Source organism: Gavia stellata, chromosome 26 (assembly GCF_030936135.1).
Source record: "Gavia stellata isolate bGavSte3 chromosome 26, bGavSte3.hap2, whole genome shotgun sequence".
Taxonomy (NCBI): Eukaryota; Metazoa; Chordata; class Aves; order Gaviiformes; family Gaviidae; genus Gavia; species Gavia stellata.
Window position 1 is genome coordinate 9,037,463 of NC_082619.1, and position 17,613 is coordinate 9,055,075.

General features: G+C 61.3%; 2 protein-coding genes across 2 annotated transcripts; both read right to left on the reverse strand.

Annotated features, from left to right (window-relative positions):
• Nucleotides 1–1,968: 1,968 nt before the first annotated feature.
• LOC132319250 (maestro heat-like repeat-containing protein family member 2B) lies at nt 1,969–4,024 on the reverse strand. The gene is made up of 5 exons (XM_059829574.1): nt 3,882–4,024; nt 3,473–3,635; nt 2,988–3,181; nt 2,237–2,374; nt 1,969–2,038 (listed from the first exon to the last, which is right to left on the reverse strand). The coding sequence occupies exons 1-5, from the start codon at nt 3,992–3,994 to the stop codon at nt 1,969–1,971; spliced, it is 678 nt and encodes a 225-aa protein (XP_059685557.1). The 5' UTR covers nt 3,995–4,024.
• An 874-nt stretch (nt 4,025–4,898) lies between these two features.
• Nucleotides 4,899–17,380, reverse strand: LOC132319251 (maestro heat-like repeat-containing protein family member 2B; the record flags this gene model as incomplete). The annotated part of the gene is made up of 24 exons (XM_059829575.1): nt 4,899–4,970; nt 5,545–5,697; nt 5,960–6,069; nt 7,015–7,138; nt 7,361–7,465; nt 7,934–8,029; nt 8,135–8,270; nt 8,636–8,703; nt 9,020–9,142; nt 9,369–9,530; nt 10,376–10,498; nt 10,684–10,803; nt 11,053–11,160; nt 11,577–11,629; nt 12,314–12,455; nt 12,745–12,785; nt 13,174–13,333; nt 13,529–13,636; nt 14,641–14,760; nt 15,103–15,176; nt 15,629–15,742; nt 15,860–15,929; nt 16,423–16,515; nt 17,285–17,380. Coding segments are annotated over 24 exons (2,571 nt in total), but the record flags the coding sequence as incomplete, so codon positions are not given.
• Nucleotides 17,381–17,613: the final 233 nt, after the last annotated feature.

The window sequence follows — 17,613 nt, forward strand, 5'->3', positions numbered from 1 at the left end:
CATTAAAAGGAATGTCATTTTGAAATTTGCCCAGAGGGTGGGAGGCGCAGCGTGTACCCAGAGAGGCGTCCCTGCCTGGGGTGGGGGAAGAGAACGCAGCCCGTCGACTGCTCCGTCAGGTGTCAAGGTTCTTCTCTCCCACTTTAACAATCATTTTCTCTGTCTTTCATCCCCAAAAACGACGAGGTTCCCCCCCCATATGTGACATGTAGCATGATTTGGGTGGAGAGACGAGTGCTATAGCCATACATGTTTAGCATGATCTCTGTAATCTTCATTAGCATATGCAGGGTGTGAGTTGGAATATGCATTTCACCGGTAATGAAGCAAAGGTCAGTGATGGGACACGAAGCCTTTGGAAGAAACAAAGACCCATTCAGGCTTCTGTTATCTTGCTGTCTTTGCTGACCACACACAGGGCTGTCCTGCCTCCACGGGGCCCCCTCCGTATCTGCACCCCGTCTTAGCAGGCGAGTCTCCGCTCCCCCGGGTCGTACGAGAGATGGCAAAGTCGGTCTTAACGGTTCTCTGGGCACAAGAATGCCACCTCATTATCCAAACTCGGTCGCTTGAACGTCCAGCTGAGTCACTTGCCCCGCACCTGGCACACTCACCTCCCAGGGCTGCCGGAGCCCTCAGCACTGCAGATGCCCAGGGAAACCCCCGGCCCAGCCCCTGGCCCTCGCTGGTGCCCCCTCCACAGCAGGACCCGCCCCCCAGCCTGGTGTTCCACCCAGGCAGGGGCTCGACTCCCTCTTACAGCTCCGTCCTCACCTCTGTCAAGGAACACGGCTGTGCAAGGTGATTGAGCAAACTTTGCAGAGTCTTCAGTTAGGATCGTACATATGGTGGGACCCCCGCGACAGGGGACCAGAGGCTTACATGGGCTCGCAGCGGGGCCAGGGTGCCCAGCAGCCTGAGGGACGAAACCACATTTCTGCTGGTGGGCTCCCTGTGTGGAGCTGCCCCTGCCCCACGCAGATGTGCCCAGGCCGGCCGGGGCTGGGGAGCAGCACCAGTGGCGCCTGTGTTAGTGGGCAGGGGTCCGATGGGCCAGCCAGAGCCCTCTGCTACGCTCTGTCCCTCTGCTCAGCCCCTGAGCCATAGCTGACCCTTGAAGACACCCCCCGATATTCCCCACTTGTCCCCCAGTGCCCACCTTCTGCCCCCTGCCCACACCCCTGTAAACTTCTGTGCCTCCCTTGGTTCCCCCCACGCATCTTCCAGTGCCCCCTACTCCCCCCAGTGCCGCCCTTTTCCCCTGCTACCCCCCCACTGCGTCTCTGGGCAAATGCTGTGGGGGGTCCCAGCATGGCAGGACACCGGCGGGGGGCAAAGCCTGCTGTGGTGGTATGGCCAAGGCTGTCGTGGGCTGTTCCCTGCGCCAGCCCTTGCTGGTGTCAGAGGTGGTCCTGCCGTGGTGGGAGGGGTGGCAAGGGGATCCCCATGGGCAGTGGGCGGGCCCAGGACCCCATGGGGAGACCCCTGCTCTGGGGTCTGTCCCGGCATGACTCCATTGTCCCCAGCCCGGGAAGATCTGAGGTGTGGCAGCCTCCGGCCTCAGCGTCACCCACATGTGGTCCCACCAAGCACAAGGGTGCCATCGGAAAAAAAAAGATACACTCCCCTTTAGGCATTTCGTGCAGAGCTTTATTTAATTAACTCCTTGGTGCTGACTGGGGCCAGGTATCATGGAGAGACTCGTCTAACGCCTGCCTCACTCGTGGGTCCTTCTTGTCCTGCAGTCCCGAGAGAGCTGGAACGACACAGGCAGTGCCGTGGGGACCTGGTCCCAGCCAGGTATTCCCCTGGCCGCTCCGCTCCAGAGACCCTTTCTCCAGGGATCTTCCCACAAAAAAAGAAATCCCAAGGAGCAGGATCTCATTCAAACCCTGTGCACCCTTCCTTCCCCACCCCCTGCCTTACCTCAGCAAAGAAAGCTGTAGCTGTCACCCGCAGCTTAAGGGATCAGGAACGCAGCCGTGGCAAGAGGCTCTTCACCAGAGAGGGGGAGACAAGCCCAGCCTGGAGCAGGACGCTGCACAGGGGACACAAGCGAGGGACACACAGTTACCCAGGAAGGCCACAGGCCGGGTCTCCAAAATTCACGTGCACCGATGCAGACACTATTCTTTAGCTCAGGACGGCTTCCCAGGCACTCCAGAAGGGTCCCAGCAGCCATTTCTCTGCGCATAGCTCCGCAGGAGGTGGCCAGATGCATCCCTGGGGCTCTTACCTTCTCAAGAGACGCAACCCCTCAGGGTGAGCCAGGGGGTCTTCCAGGCGAGCCCACACTGCCTGACGCATGAGCAGCTGCATCCATGTCTGTGCCATGCATTTGCCTAGCACCAACTCTACAGCCAAAAGGAAAATCCTGGCAGAAGAAACAAAACACAAAATAAACAAACACAAGCAAAACAAAGCAAATCACAATAACAACACCCCCACAAACCCAAAGAAATCTCAAATTGCAGCAGCTTACGGGAAGACTTATCTTTAGCAGAGCTAAATACCCCTGAAATGATGCTTCAGAGCCTTCAAGACTGCAGCTAACGACACTGGTATTTTCCTCATGCCGCAAGCCCACTGAAGCAGAAGAAAACCCACGCTCCTAGACTGACTCCATGCCCAATACTTGCCAAGGCAACACCTAATACCCCTTCCCACCAGCATTTTGTGAAGAATGACACCAGTGCCCATGAGAGCCTCTGCTCCCAGTGGGGCGGGTCTAGGGAGGGAGTGCAATGCTGTTGTGCATGCAAGAGTATGCAGCAGGCAAGATGAGAGCCGTCCGCAGCATGAGCTGCCTAAGACCTTCCTGCCTAGGAGCTGGAGTTTCCCCGTGAAGGAGCAGAAGTAAAACCACGACAACCGGTTTGCACATCTAGGAAGCGGGGCAGGCCAAGCACTCCCTCACCCCACAAAGGCACGTGCCTTGGCCAGGGGAACCAAAGCCAGCCCCTCCATCTGCCCCTTTGGCTCCTTACCTGCATGGCTTCTCCTCAAGCACCTGGCCCTCAAGGAACAGTTGCCTCCAGCCATTCCTGGGGGAAAGGAGCCTCTCCTTGCCCAGCGTTTCACTGGCCCACCTCAGGAGGCTGCGAAGGAGGTGGGGAAGCAGCTGCCTGAGCTCCTCCGTGCTCCTCAGGGCAAGCACCACCTCGGAGATGGCACGGGTGATCTGCAGAGAAACGTGACCAAGAAGCCCCTCTTCAGGCAAGGCCTTTTCCCACCAGCCTGGTTCCCCTGCCTGCCTGGGGCAGGGGGGTTACTGTCCGCAGTTGTCACTTCTGCGACAGCCTTATGGCTCAGCAGCACAAGACTGTCCCGGCTCCCCACACTGCTTGAGGCCGGCCCAGCACAGCGCCCTGGGAGTCTCCAGGGGCATCTGCAAAGGGCGCCTGACTCCCTCGCGCCGAAGTATGAGGTAGCAGGTGCAAAGCTGCAGAAACGTGTCTGCCGTTGAACGTACCGTCAGAGTCTCCAGAGCAGTCTGACGGTTGTGCCGCTCCCAAGCGGGAAAGCGAGTCCACAGGCGGTTGTTTCCTGCTCTGTTTAGTTTCTCCACTAAGCACCTCAGGACCTGAATCCCAATGGTGCTTCTCCCCAGGCTCCTCCACAGCTCCACTGTGTCACTGCAAGGGAAGAGACGTTCACCCCTGAACCCGTATCCTCGCAGTCCTGCAGTGCCCTCAACCCTCCTCATCTGCAATGGGGCTTACAACGCCCCACTCACGGCAGAGACACAAGCACGCAATCTTGCAACACTCCAGACTGTTCAGGCAGGAAAAAAAGACCTGCTTCTCAACCGGACCCCCCCAGTGCACGCAAGCTGCAGGGTCTCTGTTTGACTACAGCGGGGAAGTGGGTAGTGCGTGTACCTGTCCATGGGTGGACCTTTCCGGAGGAGGCTGGTGATGAGGGGCTCCCGGTGAAAGCGGGCGAGGAGAAACACCGCCCGGAGCAGGAAGGGCCTGTGGGTGCTCTGCTGCATGTAGGTGCAAAGGGTGTTCAGGATTTTTGGCACCTGAATGGAAGAAGAGGAGACAGAAGGGCTCAGTGCATCCTTTACCCCCTCCTGCGGGGCCCAGACACAGACATGCAGCACATGAGCAGTGCCTGCTCCCTTGACACAGAGTCCAGACCTCGCTCGAAACCTCCCCCCTGCCACCCTGCCTGACCCTGGCTCACGTCTGGAGCTGAGCGTGCTCTTGGTAATTGTGCGCACACACGCGCACACACACATGCACGCATTCACATGCACAGACTCAGTCACAGCATGTCCCTGGGCCCAACCGTATGAGCAGCTGCGTGCCCTTGCGCACACAGAGGACACGACACATTTCACACCCAACACTTGAATAACTCTCCCCACATGTGTTGCGATGCAAGAGCAAAACCAAACACGCTCTTTGGGACCCTGAAGATGCCTTGCAGGGCCTCTGCAAGGGCTCGTGACTCCTTCCAGAGGAACCCGGTTCTCCAGGGACACTTCTCCTTGCCTCTACCCTCCTTTCCCAAAGCACCAACCCCTTCCCCACAGAGGACCTTCCCCCAAAAGAAGGGGTATTTGCTTGAGCCTTTCACAGCTAGAAGCCGTGGCCATGATAAGGACAAAGAGGCAGCCAGGTCCCTCATCCCGTGGAAGATCCCAGCTTCTCCCGTGGCTGCCTACCTCTGGCCCGTGGTGCAGACAGAACCTGCGCTGCGCCTGCGGAAGCATCAAGGGATGACCCCGCAGCCCACGGATGCGGTGCTCCCGCTGCCCGGAGCGGCCGCGGGCTCTGCAGGGACGGCACAGGGACACCCTGCCCTGGCTGTAACGGCAGTGGCCTAACGGCTGTGTGAGCTTTAGCTCGGCTGGGCGCGATCCTGTGGGCTGCCACCCGTGGCTGCCGTCACTGCAACCGACCTTTGTCAGCGGCGGACAGCCACGGAGTTAGTCTGGGCTGAGTGAGCTGCTGCTGGCCCTGGAGCCCAAATGGAGCGCAGGAGAGCAGGAGCGGAGGAGGAGAACAGGAGCCTTGAAAGGGCAGGCACAGCATGAGGCCAGAGGCTCCCAGGCTACAAACAGGCAGCAACTGGTGCCTAAAGGAAGGGCACCTCGCAGGCTGGGAAACACCACAGTCGGGGAAAGCAATGAGAGCAATGAACAAGTATGCAACCTATGGAAAACCTGGCATGCCCAGCGAAGCTCAGAGTAGGGGGAAGTGAGGAAAGAGCAAAGTGAAGCAGGTCCCAGGGCAGGGAGGACTGACAGTGACCCCGGAGGAAGGGGAGGAATGCCAAGGTTGGTGCCTCCCGGTGCCTCAGTCACGGGAAGGACCTGGACAACGGGAGACTTTGGACAAGAAGGGCCCATATCCTTGTCACCAGCTGGAGCAGACCCCAGCAGCAGTTGCTAATGCCCGGCTCAGACCATCAGTAGCCCTTCGGCTTGGCACACAGGCGGCGTTTCTTGAGCTCAAGATAACTGCACAGGGTGTCGGGCAAGAGCCAACAGGACAAAAGACAAAGTGGAATGGGAAAAAAGGTCTCCTTTACCTCCTGGAGTATTTCCTTTCTGCATTCCTCCAGGAAGACGAACACCCACGCCCACACTGCTCTTGCACGTGTGGGGGTGACATGCAGCAAGCTGTCCAGGATGGCAGTCAGAAAGTCCGTAGCCTGTGCCGGAGGGATGCATTTGCAAACAGCCTGGAGAGAAGTCAGAAACAGGAGAGACCGCGTCACAGCTCTGCTCCAGCAGTTCAGAAAGGAAAGGAAACTTGATGGGACTGTTAGCTCGGCAGTCATGGAGGAGGCAATCACTTTTTCCTCCTGCTGTGCATACGGTGCTGTTTACGTCTAATGCGGCTAAGCGATTTGGACAGCTTGCTCTGGAGACTCTGCAGGGGAGCAGGGGACATGCAGGAGCCCAGGAGCTGGGCCCCCACCCCGGTCTTTTGGGGCCAGTTACCTTTGCTATTTTGGTACAGGTCTCCACCGGAATCTCAGTGTCTGGGCTGTTCAGCTCCTCACAAAAGCACCTGATCTCATCTGCCTGAGGCACCACCTCCATGGTCTTGGCTGGAGCAAACACCAGGAGAAAAGACGAGTCATGTCTACAGAAACCCAACCTCTGGCCCTAGATACTGCTAAAGGAGAACCCAAGGGGTGGCAGTGAAAGCCACAGGGAAACCCAGGGCCCTCCTGAACTCGGTGCAGCAGGATTTCCCGAGCCCAATAAATGGCTGACAAATCCCGGGCTGGAAAGAGCCCTCTCCCTCCTTGAACCGTTTGCTGGGGCTTCAGGGTTTCAGCAGCCTCTGCTCCTAGCAGCTGTGTCCCTGGTTCACGCACAAGCCACCGTCGTCTCTGGGAGGCAGGAAACCTCCCCGTGACTGCCTCAGCACAGGCAGACCCTGCTGCCTGAGGAGGAAAGGGTTCAAACACAACCCTTTGCAGCACGCCCCGGGCCTGCAGCTCAGATCCCTCCTCCCCGCCCAGTTTGCTCTGGGCAGCAAATTGGTTTCCTCTCTTGTGCTCGGCAGGAAATTTCTTCCCTGTCAGCGATGAGTTTGGAGACTGCCTGGGGAGCTGCCTGTCTCTCCAGGCTCAAGGCAGGGAGCGAGGGGGAAGGCACCTCTGAAATGTCAGGGACCTCATCCGAGCAAGTTGTCTGACCACCCTCTGTCTCTCCTTGAACATGGAGGGGGACAGACATGGAGGGGGACAGTCCCCAGCACTGGTGACAATGTCCTGCTCTCAGACAGTGGTGGGGGATGGCCCTGACCACCCAACCTCACACATGCCCCAAGGAGGTGGGACTCAGCGACCTTCTCCCAGGGATCCTTCCTGAGATGGCCAGGGAAGCAGAGGGCTAACAGGGTGGGGGCACAAAACCAGCCAAGCACGTTGCCTTCCCTTCCCTCCTGGGGACGGGGCCTGGCCCTGCAGGATGCCAGTGGTGCCAGGCTGGGAAGGGAGGGAGGATCAGGCTGAGCAAGGCTGGGGAGCGCCCGCTCTCCTCACCTTGCATTTGGAGGAGGTAGCCAAGGCAGACCCATGCCCTCTGGCAGGACGTGGCCAGGCAGTCGCTGGTCAGAGTCGCCAGCAGTCCCACCAGGGAGCCGAACTGCTCGCAAGGACGTCCTCTCTGCAGGGGAGAGCAGCAGGAAAAGGGTCGCAGGCAGCCCCAGCACCCGCTCACCTCTGCCACCCATCCTGCTCCAGGAGCAGAGACCGGGCAAAGGCAGGCAGAAGGGCTGCCCTGTAATCCCTGGAGCCCCGAAACCCAGCACCCAGTTGGGCAGGGCTCCCTTCCGGGGACATGAATGGTGGGAAGGGGGCACCGGGGCACGCGGTGGGCTCTACTCACCATGAGCTCAAATCGCTCCTTGCAAGCTCCCAGCACGTGGGCACAAACCTGCAGGGCTCTCTCCCGCTCCCATTCTTTGGCTGAGGTGAGCCAGCCCTTCAGGACCTGAGGCAGGGTGCATCTCTCTCACAACAGGCATCTTTTTCTCCCTGAGATCCCTCTCCCCCTCCCTCCTTCTCCGGCCCCTTCGCAGCGCGGCCCCTGGCCCCACTAAGCACTGGCACTGCAGCCTCCACCACCTTGTTCTCTCCAGCCGCCTCTGCCCTGAGCCCGCTGTTGCTTCCCTGCTGGGATCTCCCCACTCCAGCCTTCGCCCAGGCTGCTCTGACCCAGCTCAGGTCTGGCTCTTGGCTTTGCCTAAGTCGGGGCCCACTGCTCTGCACGGCCTGAGGCTGCAGTGGCCGGGCGCTCCCGTCCCCCAGCTCAGCCCCTTGCCCCGGCCAGACGCACAGCCTCAGAGTGAGGAGCCAAAGCCCCACTTTCCCGTAGAAAAGGTATCCACCTCCTAACACCCTCTAATGCCTCCACTCTCTGCCCCCACGACACTTTCCCTATTGCCCCATGGCCACTCACATGGACCACGTCATCAAAGCAGGCAGAGGTCTTCTCTGCCTCCAGAAGGGTTTCTAGGAGATGGCCCAGGTCTTCCATGCATCTCCTGTGCAGAAGCTGAAAGCAGGAAAGCAGAGCTGAGGTTCTGCATCACGGGGGCTGCCGGGGCGCACTGAGGTGGGATCCTGACCCAGGGGTGGGCAGGCACTGGCCGGTGGGTACCTGCATGTTCACAGCTGCCCTCACTGTCTTCCTGCCCTTTTTCATCCGCTCCTTGGAAGGACGGGACAAGACAGTCTGGCAGCACACTGACAGCAGCTTGCGATTTTCCTCCCTGCTCAGAGGTGGCCTCAGCTTGCTGGCCAGAGGAAAAAGGAAGAGAAAACAGAAAGAGGATTTACTAGCCCTCTCTGGAGTGGCTCAAACCACAGCTGGTTTCCTCCTAATCGAGGGCCCCAAATCCAACACCCCCAGCCCATGCCAGCGAGCACTGCCTTCAGCGCCAGCAATTCCTGCCTCCTCCCAGGCAGCAGGCAAACCCCTGCCCCCAGGTTAAGGAACCCCGGGGGCTCCCTTCCTGGGGGAGACACCCGACATGGGGGACACCCTCCCACTCCACAGCCCCAGCAGCTCCTGGCTCCATGCTGAAGGCCACTGGGGCTGCCCCAGCCAGCTGGGATGGGGCACACTGGGAGTCCCCACAGCCCGCGGAACAGACCTCACCTCAACTCCTCCAGGGCCTGGAACACTCCATACACCAGGGAGTCCCAGGGCTCCCCCTTGATCCAGTCCTGCAAGTCCCAGAGAGAGAAGCGCAGAGTTGGCCGGGGCACGGGACAGCCCTCCCGCCTTCCCTGGGGACAGGCTCCGCTGCCAGGCCTGGGCAGACACTGCCCCGTCACCCCCACGCATCCCCAAAGGCACCGCAGGAGGGACCCTGCTCCCCAGCCACAGCCACCCAGCACCAGCACTCAAGGGCCCCACCAGCTCTGGACACAGCTCCAGGAGCTCGCGGGAAGCCCAGAGACCATCGTGCCTCTGGGGAAACCAGTCTGATGGCACAGCCCAAAACTCCCCCGTGCGACTGCCCCGGCTACGGGCACTCACCAGCAAGGTCCACATCGCCTCCCGCTTTAAGGAGAGCTCAAAGCTGCCGCAGTCGCCCACAGCCTGGATGGCACAGCTGACCTCAGTGATGCTCTGCACCAGGGCGAGCTTCAGCTGCAAGTCCTGAGGCCAAAGAGAGCAAAGCACCCCTTCAACTCTTTGAAGGGCTGAGAGGTGGAAGAGGAGCATGGGCAGGGGAAACCCATGGGGGGCTGGATCTGGACGTTGAGGACAAACCCTTCCTTGGGAGGTCTTTAGAAAGAGACCGTCCATCTCGGTCCACCCCAGCCCCGAGGGGCTGGAGCTGGGACACCCAGGCATCCCTGCCCTGTGTGCTCCATACTCCTACCCTCTCTTTAGCACCGGAGAGACGCAGGATGTTGCCCATGATTCCTCTATCCAGGTGGGTGAGCAGCTGCTCCTTGGGGGCACGCAGCGCAATGCCGCTGTAGGTGCGCATGAGAGCAGCGCGAATGGCCTGGGCTCTCTCCATCTTCTGCCTCTGCTGTACCTGTGTCGACAGAGATGCCCTGAGATGTCAGCCCCGGGACTCTTGCGGGCTCCTGCGGCAGGCACCTTCCCCAGCTCCCCTTCCCTGCACCTTCCCCAGCTCCTTGTTTCCCTGGGCACCTCCCAGCAGCTCCCCAAGCTGCTCCTGGAGCTGTGAGCTCCAGGGCCAGGAGCTGTTCCCATCCCACAGCTTGGGATCTCGCATGGGGATGGGGACGAGGTGCAGCCAGCATTGCACACACTGCTGGCTCTTTTACCACTGATTTGAGAGGTCGGGGAGCTGCCTGGAGCCTTTCTGTGGAAAGGTATCTGACATAGTCTGTCACGGTCCTGCTCAGAGATGCGCAGCCCGTGCGCGTCAGGGGTGCAGATGAGCCCAGTCTGCTCACCTCCCCAGGCCAGGCTGCACCGCTCTCTCTGCAGGGCGCTGCCCTGCCCTGAAAGGCTTCCCCACAGCCCCCAGGTGGGGAGCAGAGCCGGAGAGACCTCACCAGGCTCCTGCTCCCAGCCCTCAGCTTAGAGGAGGGGGCAGAGTGTCCCACCGTGCACATCCCCTTGTCGCCAGCTCCTGCTGAAGTTAAGGCAGGGGCAACGTGGCTGCAAGCAAGCAACTGCTGCAGCTGCCCCAGCTGGGTGGCTCTGATCCACCCAGTGTCAAACCCCCTCCTTTCCAAAGACACCTCAGGGGCCCCAATGCCAGGACGTCCCCTCTGAAACACAGGTCTCGGGTAGCTCTTACAAGAGGGCTAATCTAAAGGCAGCTGCCACCGTTTGGCTGCTGCAGGTGTAGAAGTGGAAATAAGGTCAAAAAAGGAAAGCCAAGCAGGGAGACCCTGGATCCGTTACCTTCCAGCCCATGGAAGTCTGAGAGAACCCATCTCCGGTGAAAGCAGCGGAGAACACAGTCACCGTGTCCAAGACCAGGTGGAAGTGGCTCTCGGCAGCGTGGGACACAACAGAAATCATTCCCTGCAACCACAGAGAAACAGGGAGTCATCTCCAGCCCAGGCACTCAGCCGTGGTCAGCAACAACGGCCAGGTAGAACGTTGCAGCAAGGGGGAAACGGCAGCAAGGGGGAAATCAAGGTCTGGAGCAGCCCTCCCTCTCCCCCAGGAACAGGCAGGGGATGCGCAGGACATGAGCATCACCTCACCTGGGCCTCAGACAGCTCCATGGCGTTTGTCTCCTGCAGGAACCTCAGCACCTGCCCTTGGACGTGTCTGAGGTCCCGACAAGCTGCCAGCGCCGTCCCAAGAGCCTTGTAGAGGAAAAGCTGAAAGAGAAGAGGCCGAGCCCAAGATGTGGTCACGGCCCGACCTGTCAGGAGAGGGCTGGCCCCACACGGACCCGACCGCCCCCGGGAGCAGGCGAGGCCGGCCACAGTGCCAGGCTGTAGCCAGCCACTGAGGCAAGCCGGGGGGAAGCGCCTTTTGGGGGCAAGGGAAGGGGAAGAAGTGGAAACCGCCTGCGTGGGCAAAGCACCGGGGCCAGCCCCGGCCCCCACACGGGGCAGGAGACACACCTTCTCCCAGGAGCCGGGGGCAGAGCTGCCCAGCTGCTGGCTCAGCTCCTGGCTCAGGCCCACGGTCCAGGCCTTGTCCTTGATGGGCTCCAGCGACGCTCGCAGGAACTGTGGGGAACAGGAGAGGAAGCCCTTGGCCAGGGCCGTTTCCACACTCGCGTGTCCCGCGATGCTGCTGGGGGAGAGCAGCTGGGAACGGCATTCTCTTCCCCCGCCCCACCCAGCCCTCTTTTCACCAGCCTCCCTCTTCTCCTAACACCTCAGGTGAGACCCCCCGGCAGAGGAGGAGGCAGTGCTAAGGCGCGTGCCACAGCGATAGAGGGCATTAGCCATCAGCCGTGGCACCTGTGCAGACAGCAGCTCCTCTGAGCGGGCAGGCACCTACTGCGGGGGGAGCCGCAGGGCGCTCAGGAGGTGCCCCCACCTCCTGCTGCCTACACAGGCAGCCCCGAGCTTCCTCCCACAACTTTGTCTGCTCCCTCTTCTCCCCCTCTATTTGTGACATCCCCCCAAGGATGCTGTACCTTGAGCACACGGTGCTCCCACTCTGCAGAGTCCAGGCAGCTCCCGTTTTTTCCTAGAAAGCAAGAGGAAGCAAAAGCTCTCGCTGCTATTTAAGCTCACACCAAAGACGAGCCTGGTGGTCTCCTCTGCGGTCAGACCTCCCTAAAGTCCCAGGCCATCAGCCTAGAAAGGGCCTAGCTATGCCAAAGCCCTCACGAGGCCGAAGACACGGGAGGGATCCCAGGGGCATTTGTCTGACCGCAGCAGATCCCCACTGCTCGACTGCAGCTCCCAGAACAACTCCGACCACTGAGTCACAGCACACACCAGCAACACACATTTTCTCTTTAACGACCCACTGCTTTTTACCCACTTGCAGCCCTTCTCCCAGGCTATTGCCCAGGACGGCTGCTGCAAACCTGGCCTGGCCTGGGGATTCCATCCTCCAAAGCCGGGGGCTGCACCCGCTCCAGGAGCAGCAGTCCTGTCCCTCCCCCAAACACCGTCCCGGGCAGGACGTGGGGGTGCCACCAAGACCTGCCGTCCAAGGGGACAAAACCAGCCCCGTCCAGCCCCTGGGCCGAATCGGCGCTGGGGGACAGCTGCCCCCAGCCTCGGTGCTGGCTCCCTGGAAGGGAAAAGGCAGCAGAGCAAGTGCTGGGGAACTGGGGACAATTCCCCTCCATCACGCTGGGAAGCTGCATTTTCCTGCCCCCCTTCCCTCCCCCCAGCCTCTCCCTCCCCACCCGCACTTTACCTTCCAGGTACTGCAGCAGGAGGGGGATCTCGGTCGCCCACGCCGCCCCCAAGGCTCTGTGGATCCTGCCATGGAGGGCCTGCAGCAGCTGCAAGGCAGCGACTGCACGTTCGCCGCTCACGTAAGGATCTGCCACCACCACCTAGGCGAGGGCAGGAGAGAAGGGTCGCTCCTGCCGCCAGAGCTGCGGCTTCTCCCGGGAGGGAGGGAGGGAGCTCGGCACCGCTCAGCCAGCAGCGGGCAGCCGACGGCTTCACCCGGGGTGCTGCCAGCCCAGAGAAAGGAGTGGGATCCCCGACGGGCTCGGGCAGGCTCGGGCATGCTGCCTCCTCCTCGGGGGATCCCGGCACTGGCCTCAACGGCATCTCTGCCCCGGGCTCTCCCACCACCCCTGGCCAGAAAAGCTCTTTCCCCAGGGCCCCGCTACTCACCAGCAGTCGAGCCAACAGGGCCTGGGGAGCCGGCAGCCGGGCTGTGGGGAGGAAGAAAGGACGGGTGAGCTGACGAGCCCCCACCGTGCCCTGCCCCTCGCGCCTCTGATGCCCTGCACAGGGCTGAGAGCAGCTGTGCTGCCACAGCCCTGACCCGGGAGAAATCCCCAGGGCTGCCCAGCATGAGATGAAGGCAGCTCCAGCATGGCCAGGAACGAGCCCCGGCTCGCCAGGAGAGTGCTGCGAGCAGGAGAGGCGGGCCTCTGCGCCGGGCAAGGGGCAATGCAGGGCAGAGCCCCTCGTGCCCATCAGCAGAGCCTGGCTCTGCCCTGGTTTTCCCGGGCTCGTGCTGGGGGCTGGTGGGATGCAGGGAGACACAGACTGGCCAAACCCTCGGCCAAACCCAGCGGCGCTCACTGGGGCTCCTACCTTGCTCCTGGGAGTCCATGGCATCAGGCTCTTCCTCTTCTTCCTTGCACCCTGCTCTCTCTCGCCTCTCCACTAGGGCTCGGAGACAGCGGGAGAGTGGGATGAGCATGCCGCTGTACTGGGCTGGCACCACGTACTGCAGCAGCCTCGGCCACAGGAGCTGCAGAGAAGAACCGGGCAATTCACCACATTGGCATTTCCACTCAGCTCCAAGATGAAAAGGACAGTCTGCGTTTCCCTGAGCCGTGTGCGCTTCAGCACACGTGAGGGGAGAGGTTCAGGGCATGGGGGAGCACGAGGAAAAATGTCCTGAAGGCAAGAAGTGGCCACAGCAGCAGGACACAGGGCGACTTACTTTGGTCATCCCTCTCAGAGAGACATCCAGCGAGCCCAGGATGTCCACGCACAGAGCTCGAAGAGCTCCATCCTCCGGTGTTTCCCAGGCAAAAAGGCCTCCTGCCACCTGTAAGACAGAGTTGGCAAAAGCCCTGTTACTCTCAGCTCCCGACCGACAAGGCTCAGGCACGGCCTCACCAGTGCTCCTGCACCAACCTCCCAGGAGCACTGACCTCCTGAAGGAGGACAAGGACAGCCAGACCCAGCTCGGGAACCACTTCCCGGACCCTGGGAAGGACTAGGAAGCCTGGGAGCAGAGAGAGACACTGCTTGTCTGCACAGTCCCCCAGGGCCCAAATGCTGCTGTTGTGCCACCAAAGCAGAGGCGAGGAATGTGCCCTTCAGCAGGGCTGTGCTCGGTGCCAGCCCTGGCGGCAGCACGCCCAGCCCGACGGATGCGGGGGAGCACCCAGAAGCCCTTTCCTCCACCCTGCTCCCAAAGCAGAGCCTCCCCGAGCCACAGAGCAAAGCCATGCGCACGGATCTCCCAGCTAGAGGGAAGAGTCTCGCAAGTCAGCGGGAGGCTCGGCCATCCCCAGCTTTCATCTCCTGGGCGCCCAGCTGGAAATGCTCCCCAAAGGGACTGCCAGACGGCCTGTCCCCTTGCCAGAAGGGATGCGGGCCCCCAGACTGTCATCGGATGGGCAGGGTGTGCTTTGGAGGGCCCGAGCATGAGAACACCACAGAAAGATCCTCTAGCCCAGCCCACCCACCTGTCTGCATTGGCTGTGTTTTTCTGATTGTCCATCAGCATTTAAGGATGGAGGATGTCCTGTCCCTACAAGCCCTCCCTTTGCAAGGCGGCTTTGTGGAAGGCACCTGTGGGCACAGCTCAGCCCGTGGGGTGCGCAGGCAGCCCCGCAGTCCCGGGTGGCACGCCCGGGTGCAAACCCTCATCATTCACTGACACCTCCACCAACATCAGCACAGACACCCACGAGCAACGGCCATTTGGAGGCTGCTCCGACGGCAGTGCCAGCCTGGAGCTCTCCACGGCCAAGGATGCCTGCAGGAGCTCTCAGCACAGTCCAGGCACCGGTCAAAGCCCTGGCTGTCCTGCTCTGCCCTTACCAGTCTGCCCGAGCTCCGGCTGAACTCGTTGAAGATGTGCCCCACCACATCCCATGCCCAGCAGCTCTGGGAGCCGGAGCTGAGCAGCTCCCGGATGAACTCCAGAACTGCCCTCCGCACCTGCCAGGGGAGAGCGTGGTTACGGTCCTCCTGTTCAAAACCCAAAGGGAAGCCGCCTTTGCTTGGGGGCAGCCTTTGTGGCTCGCGGAGAGATGACGAGCGCACGGCAGGAGCTTTCGTTCCTGCCATCAGGGCTGGGCTTTAGCACCAGGCTGGATGTGCATTTGTCCCAGAGAGCACAGTGACCTCCCCGCTCCACTCTGCCAGCTCTCCCCGTGGACGGGCCATCCACCCACCGCCTGGGCAACACGCCGGCGCTTCCCCAGGCACCCCAGCTCTGCCCTAAGGGAAAGGCTTCCTCTGCCTCCCCTGGTGGCATCGTCCCTTCCCAAACCAGCTCACCTGGGCACTGGGGTCGTTGCACACTGACCCCACGGCCTCCACCACCTGGGGCAGCTTCTCTCTCACTGCAGGTGCTGGAAGAGACGCAGAGAGGCGTGCGTTGAGGCAGAGCCCCAATGGCAGAAGCTTCCAAGTTACCAAGGGGACAGAAAAGCAGGGCCTGACTGACTTCACAGGAGGCAGTGGAGTAGTCGAAGCGACTCCATTTCTAGAGGCACAGCTGTTTTATACGGACTGAAAGGTATGGTAATATGGGAACACAGAGGACGAGAGAAACGGCATGGGTACAAGCAGCTCCTGTGCACACCAGCCTGCCCGTGTTACTGAGCTTGGAGCATTGTCCCTGGTGTGCCGCCATTTCTAACTGCTGGGGGAGAGCTCGAGCGCTGTCGTGGGGCGTCAGCTCGGCTGGGGGACCCGCTCTTTGCAGCTCCTTTTGGGTGCAGGTGCACCGCTTTCAGCCCGTTCCTGCTCTCAGCCCAGCAGCCCCAACCCCTGCCTTGTGTCCCTGGTCCGTGGCACTGACCGTCAGAGTGGGCCAGCGCTCCCAGCAGGCCCAGGGCTGCCACGCGACCGGCCTCACTCCCACTGCTCAGCTGGGACTGTAGGAACAGGACCGTCTCCTCGGGGCATATTCGTGCTGCAGGAAAGAAATCGCATTCTGCATTAGCAGGCAGCTGCCCCCCACCCCGACCGCCAAGGACAGGGAGAGAGCTGCCACGGCACTGTGGGGCATCGCCCAGTCTCCTCTCCTTACCCTGCAGCACAACGCAGCGGGACAGCACTGCCTTATGGGCCCGGCCAAGCTCCTTGGTCGCATCAGAGAGCTGTGGGAACAGGGTCCATTTCAGAGAAAGTCGCATCAGTGTTGAGAGGGACTGAAATGAAACAGTGCTCTCCGCTCTCCTCTCCCTGGGTACTCCGGGCACGGGACCCAAGGCCAAAACCCAGCCCACCCCACGGTGGCCCAAGGAACACACAGAGCTTTGCAGCAGCCCGGCCTGCCCAGGAGCTGAGGCCGAGCGGCGTCACGACGCTGCCCTTAGGCTGCCGGCACTCCAGAGTCTTCCTGCGACTGGGCCGAGAGGGAAATTGCTGTGGGAACCGGGCTGCCCCTCGGCCCATTCCAAACAGCCGGGATCAGGCATCCTGCAGCCTTAAGGTGGCACCTGGATCACAAATCCTGGCGTGCTCCTGGCCTGCAGGAAGGTCCCAGCGCAGGGACACCCTGCCCTGCCCTGCCAGCTGGCAGGTCTTTCCCCTCCGTGGCAATCACACCTATGGGCCCCAGGCCGGCGGCAGGGCGCAGGCTCCCCTTACCTGGCGGTGCACAGCGGTGCTGACGGCAAGAGCCGTGCCCCGTGGGACTGGGGCCTCAACTGCCTCCAGCATCTCCAGGACATAGCTGAGGCTCTACAGGGGAGAATGGGGGAGGAAGAGGAGGCTAAAGCCACCTGAAGGCACTTGGGAAAGGAGAAACCCAGCACTTCTGGGACAAGGGGAGCCCCTAACACCAGCTCCCAGGGAAAACCCCAAACCCTCCCGCAAAGGGCTTCTTGTTTGCCCTCCCCTCAGAGCAGCATCGGCAGGGTCTCTTTCCTCTGAACAGAGCCCGCTGTTGACAACTCCATTTCCAGGCACTTCCCACTCATCAGACCTCGGCCCTCACTGGACGGGACTGGACATGACCCTGGGCATTAGGGCAAAGCCCTTCCTGCACACAGAGCCCTGGGGAGGTGGTAATGCCTCCCTTCCTGAGAAGACGAGCCCCAGGGACTCCTTGGTGAGATGAGGGAGGCTTTTCCCGGGCACAGCCCTGTGCCGCCGCCCCCTCTCCCTCTCCATGGAGATGCCAGGAACAAACTGCCGCAGACTCGAGACCCCCCTGGGACCTCTCCGTGGGGCTGGTGGCTTCCTAGGGCTCTTCCTCAAGGCAGCAGAAATAACCTTGAGCTTGAACCCAGCTCTCGCTCAGTCAGAAACAGCCCTGAGTCCACGTCTCCGCACAGCTGTCTGCGTCCCCTCTCCAAACTCCCCGTAATGACGAGTCCCCAGAGCCTCTGCCTTAGGACCACCGCTGGGTCTGAATAGCCAAGGAACATCTCTGCACCACTCTGTACTTCCCCAAAAACCAGGGGCGGAGGCAGACTGCTTTGGTGGCCCTGAAGGAGAACAAGCTCACCTGGGCTGCTCGCACGTCACTGGACGCCTCTGCTATCAGGCGGTTCAGGACACCGCTCGTCAAACAGACGTCCTCTCCCTGCAAGATGCTCTCCAGCTCCCGGTACGTCTCCACTCGGTCACCCTGGGGACAGGCCACAAAGGGGAGTGATGGGACTTGCTTTGCCCTCGTTGCCAGGGACCCACGAGAGAGACCTGCTGCCCCCCAAATCATCTGTGTGACACGGGCACGAGGTACGAGCTGCAGGCATCGGTCAGGACAGCCACGGGGGAACAGCAAAGATCTTCTGCGGCGCCTCCGACATCAGCAGAGAGCCAGACAGGGAGATC